This window comes from Grampus griseus (genome assembly GCF_964374135.1).
Source record: "Grampus griseus genome assembly, chromosome: 6".
Lineage (NCBI taxonomy): Eukaryota > Metazoa > Chordata > Mammalia > Artiodactyla > Delphinidae > Grampus > Grampus griseus.
The window spans coordinates 64,538,534-64,554,699 of NC_139000.1; the positions used below are offsets into that span (position 1 = coordinate 64,538,534).

Genomic DNA, 16,166 nt, shown 5'->3' on the forward strand with positions numbered 1-16,166 from the left:
TCCCACATACTCATATAGTGGATCAGCTGTGCTTCTGCTTCATGGGTTCCTCACTTTATAAAAGGCTGATAGAGCAGCCCCTATCATGGACACTGTTGGTCTCATAATAAATGTCTCTCTATAGGACATTCCTGGTCTTCCGTCTGCTAGGACGTGGCATTATTTTTTAAATTCTGCTTACATTTCACTGGCCAAAGAAAGTAACTTCTGCACTCTTGATTTTGACAGGACAGGGAATATATAATCTTTCCAGAAGTGGCACCACATGGTCAAGCCAGATATCAGTGAGACAGGAGAGTATACTTTCCCCTCAGGGAGGTGGAACAAATACAGTCCACTACAATAACTAATTATTTACACTTTATAAAGCACAGAAAAGATAGAGAATCTGTTTTCTAGTAAGCCATGTTGACCAAATTTTGTATAACTTTACATTTTAACATCTGCAACTGTTTTCCCCTAGTTTGTTAAGAGGGTTGAAAACAGGGGGCCATGTGTCTAGTTGGAACTTTTTTCTTTTGCTATAGAGTTCTTATTAGTGTAAAAAGATTGTTCAGCATGTTATTCTGCTTTCCTTTAAATAGACTTCAATGTTCTAGACCCGGGGTCCCCAACCCCTGGGCACGGACTGGTACCAGTCCCTGTCCAGGTAGGAATTGGCACACAGCAGGAGGTGAGTGGCGGGCGAGCAAGCGAAGCTTCATCTGTGTTTACAGCTGCTCCCCATCACTCCAGTTACCGCCTGAGCTCCGCCTCCTGTCAGATTAGCAGTGGCATTAGATTTTCATAGGAGCACGAACCCTACTGTGAACTGCGCATGCAAGGGATCTAGGCTGCACACTCCTTATGAGAATCTAATGCCTGATGATCTGACGTGAGCTGAGGCGGTGATGCTAACACTGGGGAGTGGCTGCAAATACAGATTATCATTAGCAGAGAGGTTTGACTGCACAGAGACCATAGTAAATCAACTGCTTGCAATCTCATATCAAAACTCTATCAGTGAGTGGCAAGTGAAAACAAGCTCAGGGCTCCCACTTATTCTGCATTATGGTGAGTTGTATAATTTTTTCATTAATATTACAATGTAATAATAATAGAAATAAAGTGCATAATAAACGTAATGCATTTGAATCATCCCAAACCATCCCCACCCTGGTCCATGGAAAAATTGTCTTCCACAAAACCGATCCCTCATGCCAAAAAGGCTGGGGACCACTGTTCTAGACTATTAAGACTCTGTTAACTGTGTTTCATGAAGCATTTTCTCGGCTCCAGAAGCCTTATGCTTGGCATTTCAAGGAGTCACCACTAGATGGTGATCTCGCTCATTTAGAAGGATAGGACGGCTGTGTGTTTCTCTTCAGGTGAATGGGTTGGTTACAAAGGGACCAGAAATGTAAGCCATACTAATGTTATGGGAAGAGTCTTTATAATCAAAATGGTACTATTTATGAGTATGTATATATATATATATATATGTGTGTGTGTGTGCGTGTGTGTACACAAACGCATATCCTCACACAGGAAAATTCCATTTGAAGAAAAGCTACAAAATAATGTTTTACCATATTAAGTTACTTCCTCAGAGTATATATATATATTTTCAACCGTTATTCCCCAAACAGAGAGACAAGTTTTCCTAAGCACAGTTTCTCAAGAAATTGTACTGAGGCTTGGGTCCATCTGACTGCTTTTTCCTAATACTTTCTTTGAATCTACTAACTGTTGCTGAAACTGTGGTTGTTTTATTTATTTGTTTATTTCAAAAAATTTTGGGGCCGTGCCTCGTGGCATGGAGGATCTTAGTTCCCTGAGCAGGGATCAAACTTGTGCCTCCTGCAGTGGAAGCCTGGAGTCTTAACCACTGGACCACCAGGGAAGTTCCAAACTGTGGTTGTTTTAGATGTGAGCCTTCAGCTTCATTTTAGCAACCTATGTGTTACTCAGCCTCAGTCTCTTTTTCTGTAATTAATTGGAGTGAAGAGGGATTAAAATTTTTATATTTCATTTAGACATGTTAAAAATTAACTTTTGTGGTTCGTTAATCACAGAATGGGAAAGCTGGTACCCACCCTTTTACTTATTTATTTAGAAACCTTACTTAATGATTATTGCCAGTGGTAACTTTGTTCTAACCTTTTTTTCCCAAAATAACTCAACATAATAACCAATTTTTTATTGGTAAAAATCTAAAAAATATGTTTGAAACTATAGACCAAATAGCATAGTTCTCCTTAAAAAAATGCTAACTTCAGTTGTTAATCCACTTTTTGGTGCTCCTAAAATAATAGATAGTTTTCATTATACATTTCTGCTATGACTCAAAGCTTATGGCTTTCTGTCATATGAGTCAAAAAACTTACAGGATTTCATGTAGTTATTAGTAGAAATAGAAAATATATGGCTAGGATGCTACATTTATATAAAGTAAATATTTAATATATACTCTCAGCTTGAGTTGTGTAAAAATGAATTTGAGATAATAGTCTTTACCATACTAAGGAAAATGATGTGTCACAAACCAGTTTTTTCTAAAATCCCTTTTTATCTAGTTTATCACTGAATCGTGATTCTCAAAGGTGAAATCTTATCAAAACTTCGTTAGAGCCTAACTGAAGATGTAAATGAGTGGTTGCATTATGGCCAGAATGATCTCTTGTATTCATTCTAATTTGGCAGTTATAGTTTGTGTATATGATCCCTGAGACAGATAAGAGAAAGCTGCTGTATGGTTGGGAATCGCACAAAAGCTCGTAGTGAACAGTAAAGCAAATTCTGGTTGAAAGAAGGTTGGGGGCTGGGAGTTCACTGAGTCAAGCGTTTCCCCCAAGATATAGTGATGCAACTCTGTGGAGTACTTATAAAAATCATATGCAAGGAAAAGTCTAGTTTTCTGACCATATCTGGGCTATATGTACCTTTCTCACCTTTTCTCCTGTCATTGTCAATAGCTCCTTATCTTTATATGTAAGTTACCTCTTGGATTTCTCAGAACATGCCATTTTATTCTGCTGAGCATGCTCTTCACACACTGGTCACCTGGCTTTAATACAAGATGCTTTTTAAACTACATCTTTCTAGATAGGAAGTCATTTACAAGAGGAGTATATTCTTTGTATTTCATTAATTTACATATCATACTGCTAGTTTTGAACTCTGGCTCTGTGTAATCTAGGCAAGTTACTTCAACTCTGCCTCAGTTACCTCGTTTGTAAAATGGGAATAATAGTATTTACCTCATAGAGTTGTTATGAGGGCTAACTGTGTTAATGTCTGGCATAAGGTAAGTATTCAGGAAGTGTTAGCTATTATTACTGTTGCTACTACTACTACTATTTATGGCAGTGGTATGGATAGGCATAAAATAAATGTATCTTGAATGAACAGATGAATACAGTAGAGTCACGTCCTATGCTGAGGTTAGGTTTTAGGATCAGCCTATAAGGCTAAAATCTTGTATAGTCAAAAGTATCTTGGGGCTTCCCTGGTGGCACAGTGGTTGAGAGTCCGCCTGCCGATGCAGGGGACGTGGGTTCGTGCCCCGGTCCGGGAAGGTCCCACACGCCGCGGAGCGGCTGGGCCCGTGAGCCATGGCCGCTGAGCCTGCGCGTCCGGAGCCTGTGCTCCGCAGCGGGAGGGGCCGCAGCAGTGAAAAAAGAAAAGAAATGGCTTAATCATTTTTCCACTAATAACTTCAAATATCCTGTTAGATTTCCTTAGGGATTCTTTTTTTTTTTTTTTTTTTTGCGGTACACGGGCCTCTCACTGCTGTGGCCTCTCCCGTTGTGGAGCACAGGCTCCGGACGCGCAGGCTCAGCGGCCATGGCTCACGGGCCCAGCCGCTCCGCGGCGTGTGGGACCTTCCCGGACCGGGGCACGAACCCACGTCCCCTGCATCGGCAGGCAGACTCTCAACCACTGTGCCACCAGGGAAGCCCTAAGCCATTTCATTTTTAAATTCTTTTCAGTTTACCCAATTCAATAAACTGTTCCTATTTGTTTTTATTTCTTTAAAAAGTCTTTTCTGGAGCGGCCAAACTAGAGATGCCATATTCTAGACAAACCTAAAACAGCCAGGTTTTCTTCCATGTTGGACTATGTTACCATTCTTTCAGTTGGATACCAAATGAAGAGATTGCTTTACATTCAAGGGCCAAGTTAGATGAAGGTACATTTTTTTTTACAGGAGAATCACTCTCACTTTTACCTCCTAGTTCGAGTATTTGCAGTAGTAGAGATATTTGGGATGTGAGGGCAACCAGGTGAAACAGCCGGTTTTATTGTCGTTGCCATTTGCTTTGTTCATGTCACCTATTGCAGGCTTGCTGTGGATAAATGTTTATGGCTTAGAGCAGCATCAGAACTATGGTATTTGAATTGCTGCTCTCCATCTCTCTTTCAGTTGCCTTCCTTTCCCCCATCTTCTCTCCCTTATCCCTTTCAGGGTAAGTATAATGGAATGCTTTTAAGTCAAATGCAACTCTACTTTTATATCTCAGATTAACAAATTTCAGTACTAATTACTAATTCTTCTGTTACTATAACATTATAATGTAGCCTGTATGGTGGCAGTGCTTTAACAGTGGTATTTTTAGATTAAATTAGGCACATAGATTACTTTATACATAGGAGTTAAAATCTCCTTAACAGGAGGATTTAGATACAAGTGCTGATATTGTAGAGCTTGATATACTGTTGTGAGAGCGTAGAGTTCCTGTAATAAATATTTTAAAAGTTGAGGCATATACTAGGCAACCAAATTTCAAGATCTGCAGGGAAAGTTCATTGCTGATGCTAACTTATAAAGGAAAGAGACATAGAGAACTCCTTTGCTTTTTGAAAGGTTAAAAAAAAGCAGCAGCCCAATGTGGTCCTGAATTATATAAAATTCTGTACTGCAGTAGCATGCTGTATAATTCATCCTTACTATGCAAATATTTATTTCTTATTTCATTAGTACATAAGTGATGACAGTCATCCTACTTTCACGCAGGGAATCCTGAATTGTGCATGCTTTGATTTTTGATGTTAAAGCAGTGCCATTGTATAACACTTATGTCCTTATTGGAGTGTATTTCAATATAAATAGAAAGCAGCCATTTAAATAGTCTGAAATGCCTTACTGACCTTACCGAGAACTCGATACATAGGTGAAATACTAGTTTTATGTTTCCATGGGGACTTCCCAGTTAGTGGATTCTATGGAAAATCTGGAGAAATGGTTACTGCTGTTGTGGTGCAGGATAAAGAATAAGGTTTTAGACACACAGATACAGAGACCAGAGTACTGGTTACCAGAGGGGAAGGGAGGTAGGGGGAGGACAAAATGGGTAAAGGGGGTCAACTGTATGTTGATGGATGGAAACAAAACTTTGGATGGTGAGCATGCTGAAGTGTGTATGGACATCTTCATACAATGTTGTACACATGAAACAAGTGTGACCTCAACTGCAAAAAGATTAAGGGTTTAGATTTAGAAGACCTGGGCTCACATTTTGGAGTAAACTTTTCTGATTCTTAGTTTCCTTGCATGTAAAATAGGAATGATAATGTGATCTATCTCACTGGACTATGAAGAACCAGTTGAGTTAATGTAACTATTAAATGCTTGTATGATGATGATAATATGGTTCAGTTGTCACTCAAGCTATTTTTCCCCCCAGGATTTGGGGGAAATAAGCTTTAAAAATAGCAAACATTTATTGCACGCTTACAATATGACAGGCATGGTTCAAGAACAGGCCTAGTGCCTTCATGCAAAGGTGGAATGCTCTGGATTGAGAAATGTAGGAAATGTCTGTGGTTCAGAATTTTCCCCTGTGTATATACCTCTGAAATTAAGATAGAAATCAGTGTGAAATACTTAATACAAAACAATTCACCTGATGAATACATTTTTTAAGAAAAAACTCAGATTTTGTTTTGTCTACATTTAAGTCTAAAAAAACCCTGTTTATTTTTCTAATTTAAACTTTTTTTAAGATTTTTTTTCATGTAGACCATTTTAAAACTGTTTATTGAATTTGTTACAATATTGCTTCTGTTTTATGTTTTGGTTTTTTGGCCGCGAGGCATGTGGGATCTTAGCTTCCCAGTCAGGGATCAAACCCTCACCCCCAGCATTGGAAGGTGAAGTCTTAACCACTGGACCGCCAGGGAAGTCCCTTCTAGTTTAAAATTGACCTTCAGATTCTCTTAAATAATTGATTTTTACTCAGCTGATATTGGATTTACTTTTATTAATATTATTTAATATATAACATATTCAAGAATTCAAGATAGTCATTTAAATTCTGTAGTACAATAAAAATATTACTGTAAAGGTCTTTTAATTATTGTATAGGATTATCTACCTATTCAATTACATCACAAAAAGAATTCTTGAAATTGAAAAATTCTTCTGACAATAAGTTCTTTTTATTTAAATGTCAGAAATCCAACTATGTGAAGCCCTTTATAAATTATTCATATTTTCTCAATTCTTAGTAGACATTTGTTTTAGGTAATTCTCAAATGATTTAAAAGCAGTATTTATATTCTAAATGATATTTTTCTGCAACCTAATTCATAGCTTGACTCATTTAAAATATTGCCAGGGAATTCTGAAGCTTTTTGGACCTCCACATAGCTAAGGATTGTCAACTGGGTGAAGTTTTTAGAACCTGCTGAGTAGTCTGTGGCTGATAAAGTCTAACAGAAGGACTTACTGTATTCCATCCGTTTATTTCTTAACTATTCATTGAGAGAACACAGAGGTCGTATGAGAGCTGATTTTATTATAGCAGCATCATGGTGGCTGTCACCTGCAGCTAGTTTCTGTCTCCTGACGTCTGTAGTGCAGCCAAATGCAGTTTGTTTTATACTCTGAGAAAATATTACTGCCACATTACTGCTTACATGCCATGTGTCACAATAAATCTAGCTGCTGCTTGTCTGTTCTGTACTTTTCTGAGAGTATTTTCCTGTTGAGAGGACTCTCATGATTCTCTTTATCATCCTTCTCTTTTTTTGTCATTTAAAATGTCCTTTAACTATTTCTCTCCCAGTTTACCTCATTATTGTCTAACACATTTAGTCTACCAGAGTTTTGTAGTACTGTGTGAGGCTTGGAACAAACAGCATTAAATATGTTTTGAACACTTTTATGAGGTTCCTTTTCTTTCCACTATATTTTACTATTGATCACTTTCAGTTAGTTTACTGGGAAGGATTAACTTTTTTCCTTTTATATTGATGGAATTTAAGAGAAGGTTTTCAAAGGAACATGTGAGAATGTGGTACCAATAATCATAAAGCATACAGCAAAATCTTATAGCATACTTTGAAATTTTAAAGGTGCATTTTCATTGCTCATCCGCTCCATTTTTTCATGATCATCTACCATATGGCCTATTTATAAAAGTGACTTATTTTATACTTTTTTTTGTTAATGTTATTTTATCTTTTTCAAGTGTGATACAAATAGTTATTTTAAACAATTTATGTATGTTTATACATATGCATATATATAAGCGATGATGTAGAAATAATATAGAAACTCATAAGTTGCCACATATAGGTGGGGATTTAAAGAAGACTGTAATGACACTACATGTAGGAGTGTAAGTATTGCATTAATTATGCATAATAAATTTATGTAGCCTTTTACGGTTTATAAGACACTTTCACATCTGTTGTCTTACTAGATGTGTGAGTCCTAACAAGGGCTGTCATTTACTGAACCCCAAAGTGGGTAAGTTATTTGATTTTTAACTTCAGTTTATTAATGTCACCTATGTGTTGCATAGAATTATTATTAGAAAATAGTAAAAGGTAATGTCCTTAAGAAAACTTAAAATTGCAGAAATTTTAATTCAGATTATCCATATAAAATATAGACTACCAAAACTGAAATTTATTCATATATTAATTTTACCACATACTAACATCTTTGACTATTGTATATATATATATTTTTTAATTTTATTTATTTATTTATTTTTGGCTGTGTTGGGTCTTCGTTTCTGTGCGAGGGCTTTCTCGAGTTGTGGCGAGCGGGGGCCACTCTTCATCGCGGTGCGCGGGCCTCTCACTGTCGCGGCCTCTCTTGTTGCGGAGCACAGGCTCCAGACGCGCAGGCTCAGTAGCTGTGGCTCACGGGCCTAGTTGCTCTGCGGCATGTGGGATCTTCCCAGACCAAGGCTCGAACCCGTGTCCCCTGCATTGGCAGGCGGATTCTCAACCACTGTGCCACCAGGGAAGCCCGACTATTGTATATTTATTGTAAATTCTCTAATTGCTTATCTCATAGATTTTCAAGCTTTATTATAAAATATGTCATTCTTTAGTTTCATCCCTAAATTGTGTACCCAATTGTAAATTTGGTGGTTGTATCATTTTAAATTTATACTTTCTGTGGCAGCCTGTGTAGTTTGACCTACCCAGCAGCTACTAATTCTTGATTAATATAATTTTCTAGTTGTCACATTATAATGGTAGGGCTGAAGACAGTGCCATTTCCTTTTCCAACATTAGTTTTAGTGCCCTGAGATGTTTTACTCAATTTATCACAATCTAGGAATGTTTATTCAAAAGTTACAGTTGGACAGTAGTAAAATTTTAGAAAAAAAAGTTACAGATTTTTTTCTTAACCTAGGAAATGTAGCTTAGTTCTTCATAACTCTTGTGTTGTTGTCTTGTCTTACATTTTCTATGACTAACTTTTATACCAAATTGAATAAGCCATTAGCTTTTAGTCTGTAGGAATGTGGATCCATAGATATTTCCCATTAGACAAAAGAAAATCTATAAAAGCGATATCTCTCGGGGCTTGGTCTTCCTAGCTGGCCTAATGGTCTAAAGCAGTGTAGTACTGTACTCTTATGAGAAATAACTCTGTTGGATGATTCCCTTAACATCCAGAAATAATAATTGGAGAGTTGTGTACACTCTTTCAGGGAACTTTAACTTTTCTACTAAATACCACATTTATTAAGCAAATATTCTGATTCAGGGAATTCATGTTATAAATTTTATACTTTTGAAACTATTACTGAACAAAATTATAAACCTTGTATATCTTGTGTCATTTAAAATTAGAGCTTGCTGTGAAATCATGAGATATACTACATTTAGGTTGCCATGTTGTTTTGATTTTTTTTTTATACGAACTTCTCTTCAAAAAACACCTCCAGGGCTTCCCTGGTGGCGCAGTGGTTGAGAGTTCGCCTGCCGATGCAGGGGACACGGGTTCGTGCCCTGGTCCGGGAAGATCCCACATGCCGCAGAGCGGCTGGGCCCGTGAGCCATGGCCGCTGGGCCTGCACGTCTGGAGCCTGTGCTCCGCAACGGGAGAGGCCACAACAGTGAGAGGCCCGCGTACCGCAAAAAAAACCCAAACAAACAAACAAACAAAAAAACCACCTCCATTGGTGATTGTTGCACAGCTTTGTGAATATAATAAAACCCACTGAATTGTACACTTTAAAAGTGTGAATTATGTGAATTATGTCTCAATAAAACTGTTATTAAAAAATTCCACTGTACAAAATGTTTTCATAGGTGCAAAGTAATAGAATTTCAATTTATATTCACAATTAATTTAAAAAAATTGTTAACCTTAATAAATGTTTAAAGCTTTAGAAATATGAAATTATGTATGACTTAAGAAAATAATTTGTTCTTATTCAATAGTAACATATGTTTATTATAGAAACTTCAGAAACTCTAGATAAGAAAAGACATTTTAAAAATGTGTGGGTATTTTAATATCCACATCTATCCTGTATTCTGTCCCTAAGCTTTCTCTGTACTTAACTACTTCCTTGGTATCCATACTTTTCCTGCCAGCTTTCATTATTTATTTAAAATTTATTATTTTTGGCTGCGTCAGGGCTTAGTTGTGGCACGCGGGCTCTGTAGTTGTGGCATGTGGGCTCTGTAGTTGTAGCATGCGGGCTTAGTTGCCCCGCAGCATGTGGGATCTTAGTTCCACGACCTGGAATTGAACCTGCATCACCTGCATTGGAAGGCGGATTCTTAACTACTGGACCACCAGGGAAGTCCCGTTGCCGGCTTTCATTAGTAGTACATAGCTTTTCATGACCATCTTAGGAAAACAACCAGTTGTAAAACTATCTTCTTATAAGAGTAAAAAAGCATTGAAAGCATTGAAGAGTAAAAAAGAGTGAAAGCATTGGCTTTTTTTCCTGGATTATGAGAGGTGTACATGAGCAATGAGATCATTATCTTAAAAGAAATACAATAAATATCTTGCAGAGTAGCTTCTGAAATACAGTAAGCTTGGGATTTTGCTGTAAAATTTTGCTTTAAAACATTTTGGATTTAAAGTGAAAACTTGGAATGTTTGATAAATAGTATTGTGGCATTGGTTCTTGTGTAGATGGTATATTTTCTTTTAAACTTTTGTTACCATTTTTAGCATTAACTTTCTAGCAGCTAAAATTGTTCAAAACATAGTTTAAAGATAAATGCAGTATCAGGCTTTGAATTTTTTTTTTTTTTTTTTTGGTAAATACTAAGACCTGAGTACAAAATGAGGGCTGTGTTGTGGATTAAGTGAAATATCTTAAGGCTGTGCTGTTCTGATAACTGAACCTGAAGTGACCTTTCTCAGACACAATTACAGAGCTGTATGTTTTTCCTTTAATTTCATCAGGGGTTTAATTAGTATACAAATAAAACTTCCCTTATCTTCCTTTCTACCTAATTGGCTTGTCTTCGCTTATATATGAAGTATGTGAAAGTGGGCTGTAATTAGGGTGACCGTGTTAACCTTTTTTCCTCAAATGTACTGTTGCCTAAAGGCCTCAAGGCCTAAAAACAGTGCTTTGGATTATTGCTTTGCAATCGCTATGGTTGTCCCATAGGTTTTCTCATGAGCAGAAGGGCTTTGGGTGCTGCAGGTTCCCACTGCTTAACAGGATCTTCATTCTTCTCCCCACTAAATGTTTATTGATTATCTTGCTGTTCCAGGCTCAGCCTCCAACAACTTAATATCAGGTGACAGTCAGGAGAGTTCTCCAAGTAATTAGAGTTGAGCATTGGGGGAACAATTAGGAGCAGAGTTATTAAACTTGATTTATCCTATTCTCCCCTGAACAGTTTCTTGGATATCAGGACATCACACTTTCACAGTCTGCCCTGGTTGAGAAATTAGTGGCTACCTGCTTGCTTATCATCATTGCCTAGCTGCCCAGAGGTACACCCTCTTGGTTTCAGTCCTTCAGTTGGAAATATTAGAGTCCATAAAGTTTATCATGGGTTTTAATTAGATAAATCTGAACGGGAGAAAAGAAAAGCTGAAGTTAAAATTTTATATGTGTCTAATATATATTACATATGGTATAGGTACGTATGTATATACATCATATATATACACACACACATGAATTTGTTTTTCTTTTTTTAAAGCTTAGTGTTAGGATTTTTAAGGATTCTACTTTTGTCGTCAAACACAAAAATGTGAACATCAGAGAAAAGACATATTACTGAATCACTTTTTATGTCTTGGTGTTTTGCATACATCACCACGAACCTTAGCACTCATTGATGTATGTAGATTCCATTGTGATGTTCCTCAGCTCTTTAAAATGAGAATGCTGTGTCCATAAGTTATATAACTATGATTATTCTTTTTTCAAAAACTGTTATCTCTTCATTTTTACACTAAGGAAGTATGATCCGTATCACCTATTTATACCATTTTTTTGTTTGTTGTCTGTAATTTCAGTCTTAGAGTAGGCTATTCAGCTGTACCTCTGAAACAGTGCAAGCTTTAGAAGAGTTTGGTGGCTCCCTGCCATTGCCCCTGAGAGAAGGAGATGAAAGCTGATGGAAACTGGAAGATTTAGATATATAGTGGAGATTCTAATTCTATGAGTTATATCTTCTTTGGAAGGAGATCATAGAATTGCTGAAAAGTCAAGTATGGTTTTATAGTGATTTTAAGGTCATGGGTTCTCTCAGATTGGACCAGTGAGCTTCGCTCTGGGTGAGGCTGGAATCAATATCCTGAACACCCCTCACAAATATACACCTCTACTCATAAGAACTACTGAGCAAGAGAATTTGAATGGAGTGGCACATTCTATTATTTCTGTTGGAAAAAGAACTCAAGCTTTATGTGTAACTGGTGGTGGATCATTAATTTTATATTCACATCTGAAAAACAGCATTTTTTATTACCTGAAAGATGCCAGAAATATTGCCTTTAAAAGGACTCAAATGGGTTTTATTTTTTCAAAGAAAGAAATCTCATGATACTTCAGTGCCTTTAAATATCTTAACATTGGCACAAAATAAGTAGGTTTAGCATGGCTTTTCAAATCTATTCTTTGTTGTCTTTTTAAGTTGGTTTGAATCAGTGACTATTTCCATAGTGGGATATACTTAAAGATCTGTTAGTACTAAAGATTTAAAATAAAACATAATATCTAAAAAATAGTCACAGTTTGCTTATTTCTAGTTTCTTGACTTGTATTTGTCTGACAGCAACTTGACTGTTTGAAAGTGAAATACTGAATTAAATTTCTTTTAGCATTTAAAAATACCTGGTTTAAGGGTAAGCTGGGATGAAGTGAGAGAGTAGCATTGACATATATAAACTACCAAATGTAAAATAGATAGCTAGTGGGAAACAGCTGCATAGCACAGGGAGATCAGCTTGGTGCTTTGTGACCACCTAGAGGGGTGGGATAGAGAGGGTGGGAGGGAAATGCAAGAAGGAGGGGATATGGGGATATATGTATACATATAGCTGATTCACTTTGTTATACAGCAGAAATTAACGCACCATTGTAAAGCAATTATACTCCAATAAAGATGTTATTGAATTGAAAGCAAAACACCTGGTTTTGCTTTCAATTCATATTGTTCAGAGTGAATTAATTATTTTAGCTCCACGCAGGCAGCTTGAGTTTTTATATACTACTTATTGTGAGTGCATTAAAATAATATTATTGGAAAAGTTTTAAACATGAAATTATTGCATCTTGGTTGTTCTTTACTGGGTATTTGAAGCATAGTTGTGAATGTTAATGTGTGGCTACACTCTTAGAAAGAAGAAAAAATATTATGTGTATGCAATCAATTATTTAGTTCACTGTCCAACAAACTTAATTGAAAAACTGGTTGATAAGCTCATATGCTAGAAATTTCATAGGCAAAGAAATGAGCAGATTTTTAGTGCTAAGAGATCCTCTGATCCCTATATTGTTTTACATCCTAGAATTTTAAATAAGAAAATACTCCTTGAACTTATGAGTTTTTGAGTCTAAGACCTTTAGCCTTAAAGTTCCAAGATGAAATTGTACTCTTCTGTCTTGAAATTTTTGTGCTAAGTGAATATTTCAGATTAAAGCACATAGCAAATATCAACAAATTTTATACTTCTATGACTAGTAAAATATTTACGGAACATAATTCCAAATGCAAGTATTGTCTATAACTCTCTCTGTTGAAACATGTTGATCACGTTTGTGTTTTCTCTGACATGAGAGTTTTTTATGGGAAATAAGTGAATTTTATTTTCGAGTCCAGTGTGTTTGTTCACTGAGATGTGTATAGCAACATAACTGTTATTGATACATTTAAAAAGAGAGTAGTGGTGCTTTTAAATTTTGGGTTCCCCATTCTCTTAAAGGTATCCTAATCTACCTTCCTCTCCATCACACACATACTTTGGCATATGATAGTTCTTGTTTTAAATAGACTCTAAATTTCATGTACTTTTTCCATTGAAATCTTTATTTTTTATCATTAAAAGAAAATGCAACCTGAGGTTTTTAATAATCAGATATTTTTCGTAAGAATAGAATGTATTTGCCTTGCAGTATTTAAAAAAACAAAACAGAGATGTATTTTGCAGCTAAACATTTTTCAAAATCTTATCAGTTCTATCATTTCTAATTAGTAAGTATGTAAAATTTTTTGCAGAAAATTTGTTAAACCTTGATGTGTAATGACCCAAGTCTACTTCTCAGTCAGTCTGTATCCTTCTTTGTTTAATAGCCTATGGCATAAATTGAAGTTAATTATCAGGGCTGACAGGTAACTCTGTTTTCTGTCTGCTTGCAGAGTCTCTCCGAGGCAAAGATGGAGCTGAGAAGAAAAGATCAATCTCTGCGTCAGCTCAATAGACATCTTACCCAGCTGGAGCAGGACAAGCGTCGACTGGAGGAGAACATCCATGATGCAGAGAGTGCCCTCCGCATGGCAGCCAAGTGAGCATTTGGACCTTCGGGAGATCACTTAAAACAGACAAAAGATCGATTCTTACTTTCATGCTCTGGGTTTTAGCCCTGGATAATACAGTGTTAGAAAACAAAAGTACAGCTGTCTCTCTTTGAAATTCTCTGATATATCCTCAAAAAAGAAAACTCTTAACATACTAAATGTATATTTTATTGAGAAACCTTAGAAAAGAATAAGTTTCTATATAACCTCTAATGCTGTGTATTTTAGGTTCTGTTGTAGCATTACATGTTTGAAATCAGGTTTTCATTAACTTGAGATATAAGACTCTTTATTTTAAAGTTTTGAATAGTTTCTCCTGTCATATTTCTCATCCCTTTCTGCCCCACTGCCTCCCAAATTTTCTTCTGCATATATTATACTAATATTGCAAGTAATATTTCCATAAAGAAATGTTAGTATATAATCAACATGTGTATTGTAGCATCTTTTTAAGTGCAGTAAAAACATATTGATCATGGAAAATTCATTTAATTTTATAGCTGTATATTCAAATATGTTAAATAGAGAAGAATATGCAATTTTCAGAGTGGGCAACTATGTAACTGTGATGAGAGTGTTTTTCCTTTTACCAGGTAATCAAGTTGACATACACTGTGAAGTTCAAATTGAATAGTTCTCTTGGGTATTTTTATTTGTTCCCCACATCAAATTTCATGGAGTACTTTAAGACAGTCCTTTTTACAACAGCATGGCTTAAAGAAAATCTATTTATGGATTAAACATCTAATTTTAATAAACTCAGTGTTTTCTAAATTTGGAATTCTGGATTCCTGTACTATTAAATACATACACACATATACATATATGTATGTATGTATATATTTGCAAATGTATAACTATAACTTAACAATGTTTGGAGACAAACTCTTGTTAAGCATAACATGAGAAATATGAATGTAATGTGTAAACTAAATCATAAAACGGGCAGTTTGCAATCCTAGGATACCCACAGCTTTGTCAGTGGGCTTGGGATATTGCTCACACATAATGAAAAAATGAGTTTACACAATGCCACAATATTGGCATTTTGAATACCCACCAATACATTTTTGGAAAATTGTAAGGCTCTATAACAGTGCACTACCATATTGGTTATATGTAATTGTCATTTTAAAAAAATATAAGTTTGACTGAATCAGCTTTTTGCTGTCATTTTTCAGTCTCAGTTTCCTCATGTCAAATGAGAAGCTTAGCACAGGTAATTTTTAGTACATCTCAGAGCATTGAAAATTCTAAGATTAATGAAAACAAGATTATAAAACCTCTAGATTCATATTGTGCCTTCAGAATACTGCTGGTAATTCAGGAATTTGTCAAGTCTGAGATCTGTGACCATGGGCACATGTGCTTATAAGAAAGCTAAAGAAAGCTAATTTGAAATTTGGAGAGCTAATACATTATTTACAGTTTTCAATTTATAATTCATCATTAAAATTTTGTCTTCAGCATTCTCATCCCAACTTTTAATTTCATCATAAAGGCTAAACTCAATATACAAGGCTAGAGAAGAAAATAGTAACTTTGCATATTTCTAGTCAAGGCCATAGAAGGTTTTTGTGTAATTATTATAGCACAAAAAACGCATGGAGAAGGGAAAATATTATTGTGCCCAGTATGACCATTTATATCTCCAGCACTAGTATTTCTAAAGTCTTTTTCATTAGAAGCCAAAAGAATGCACGTTTAGCCTTTTCAGCACATTGTAAATCAATAATGTAATCACATGATTTCTTTTTTTCTTTCTTTCTTTTTCACTCTCTTTTAACTTTGAAAATATCCATAAGAATTATTCCCCCCTCTAATTTTTGGCAGGCAGTATAACTGAAGATAAGAATTAAAAGCGGAAATATACTAGTGAATATTGTTAGGTTTTACACTTTAGGACAAACCAACCCTTATTTTTCAGT

General features: G+C 35.8%; 1 protein-coding gene across 3 annotated transcripts in view; it reads left to right on the forward strand.

The window, feature by feature from the left end:
- The window catches only part of CCDC171 (coiled-coil domain containing 171), a 348,708-nt gene that overhangs the window by 233,138 nt on the left and 99,404 nt on the right, over positions 1–16,166 (forward strand). For all 3 annotated transcript variants that reach the window (XM_082657166.1, XM_082657167.1, XM_082657168.1), the window contains one exon: positions 14,080–14,225. In XM_082657166.1, the coding sequence (XP_082513292.1) occupies positions 14,080–14,225 (146 nt within the window). The remainder of the gene's footprint in view (positions 1–14,079; positions 14,226–16,166) is intronic.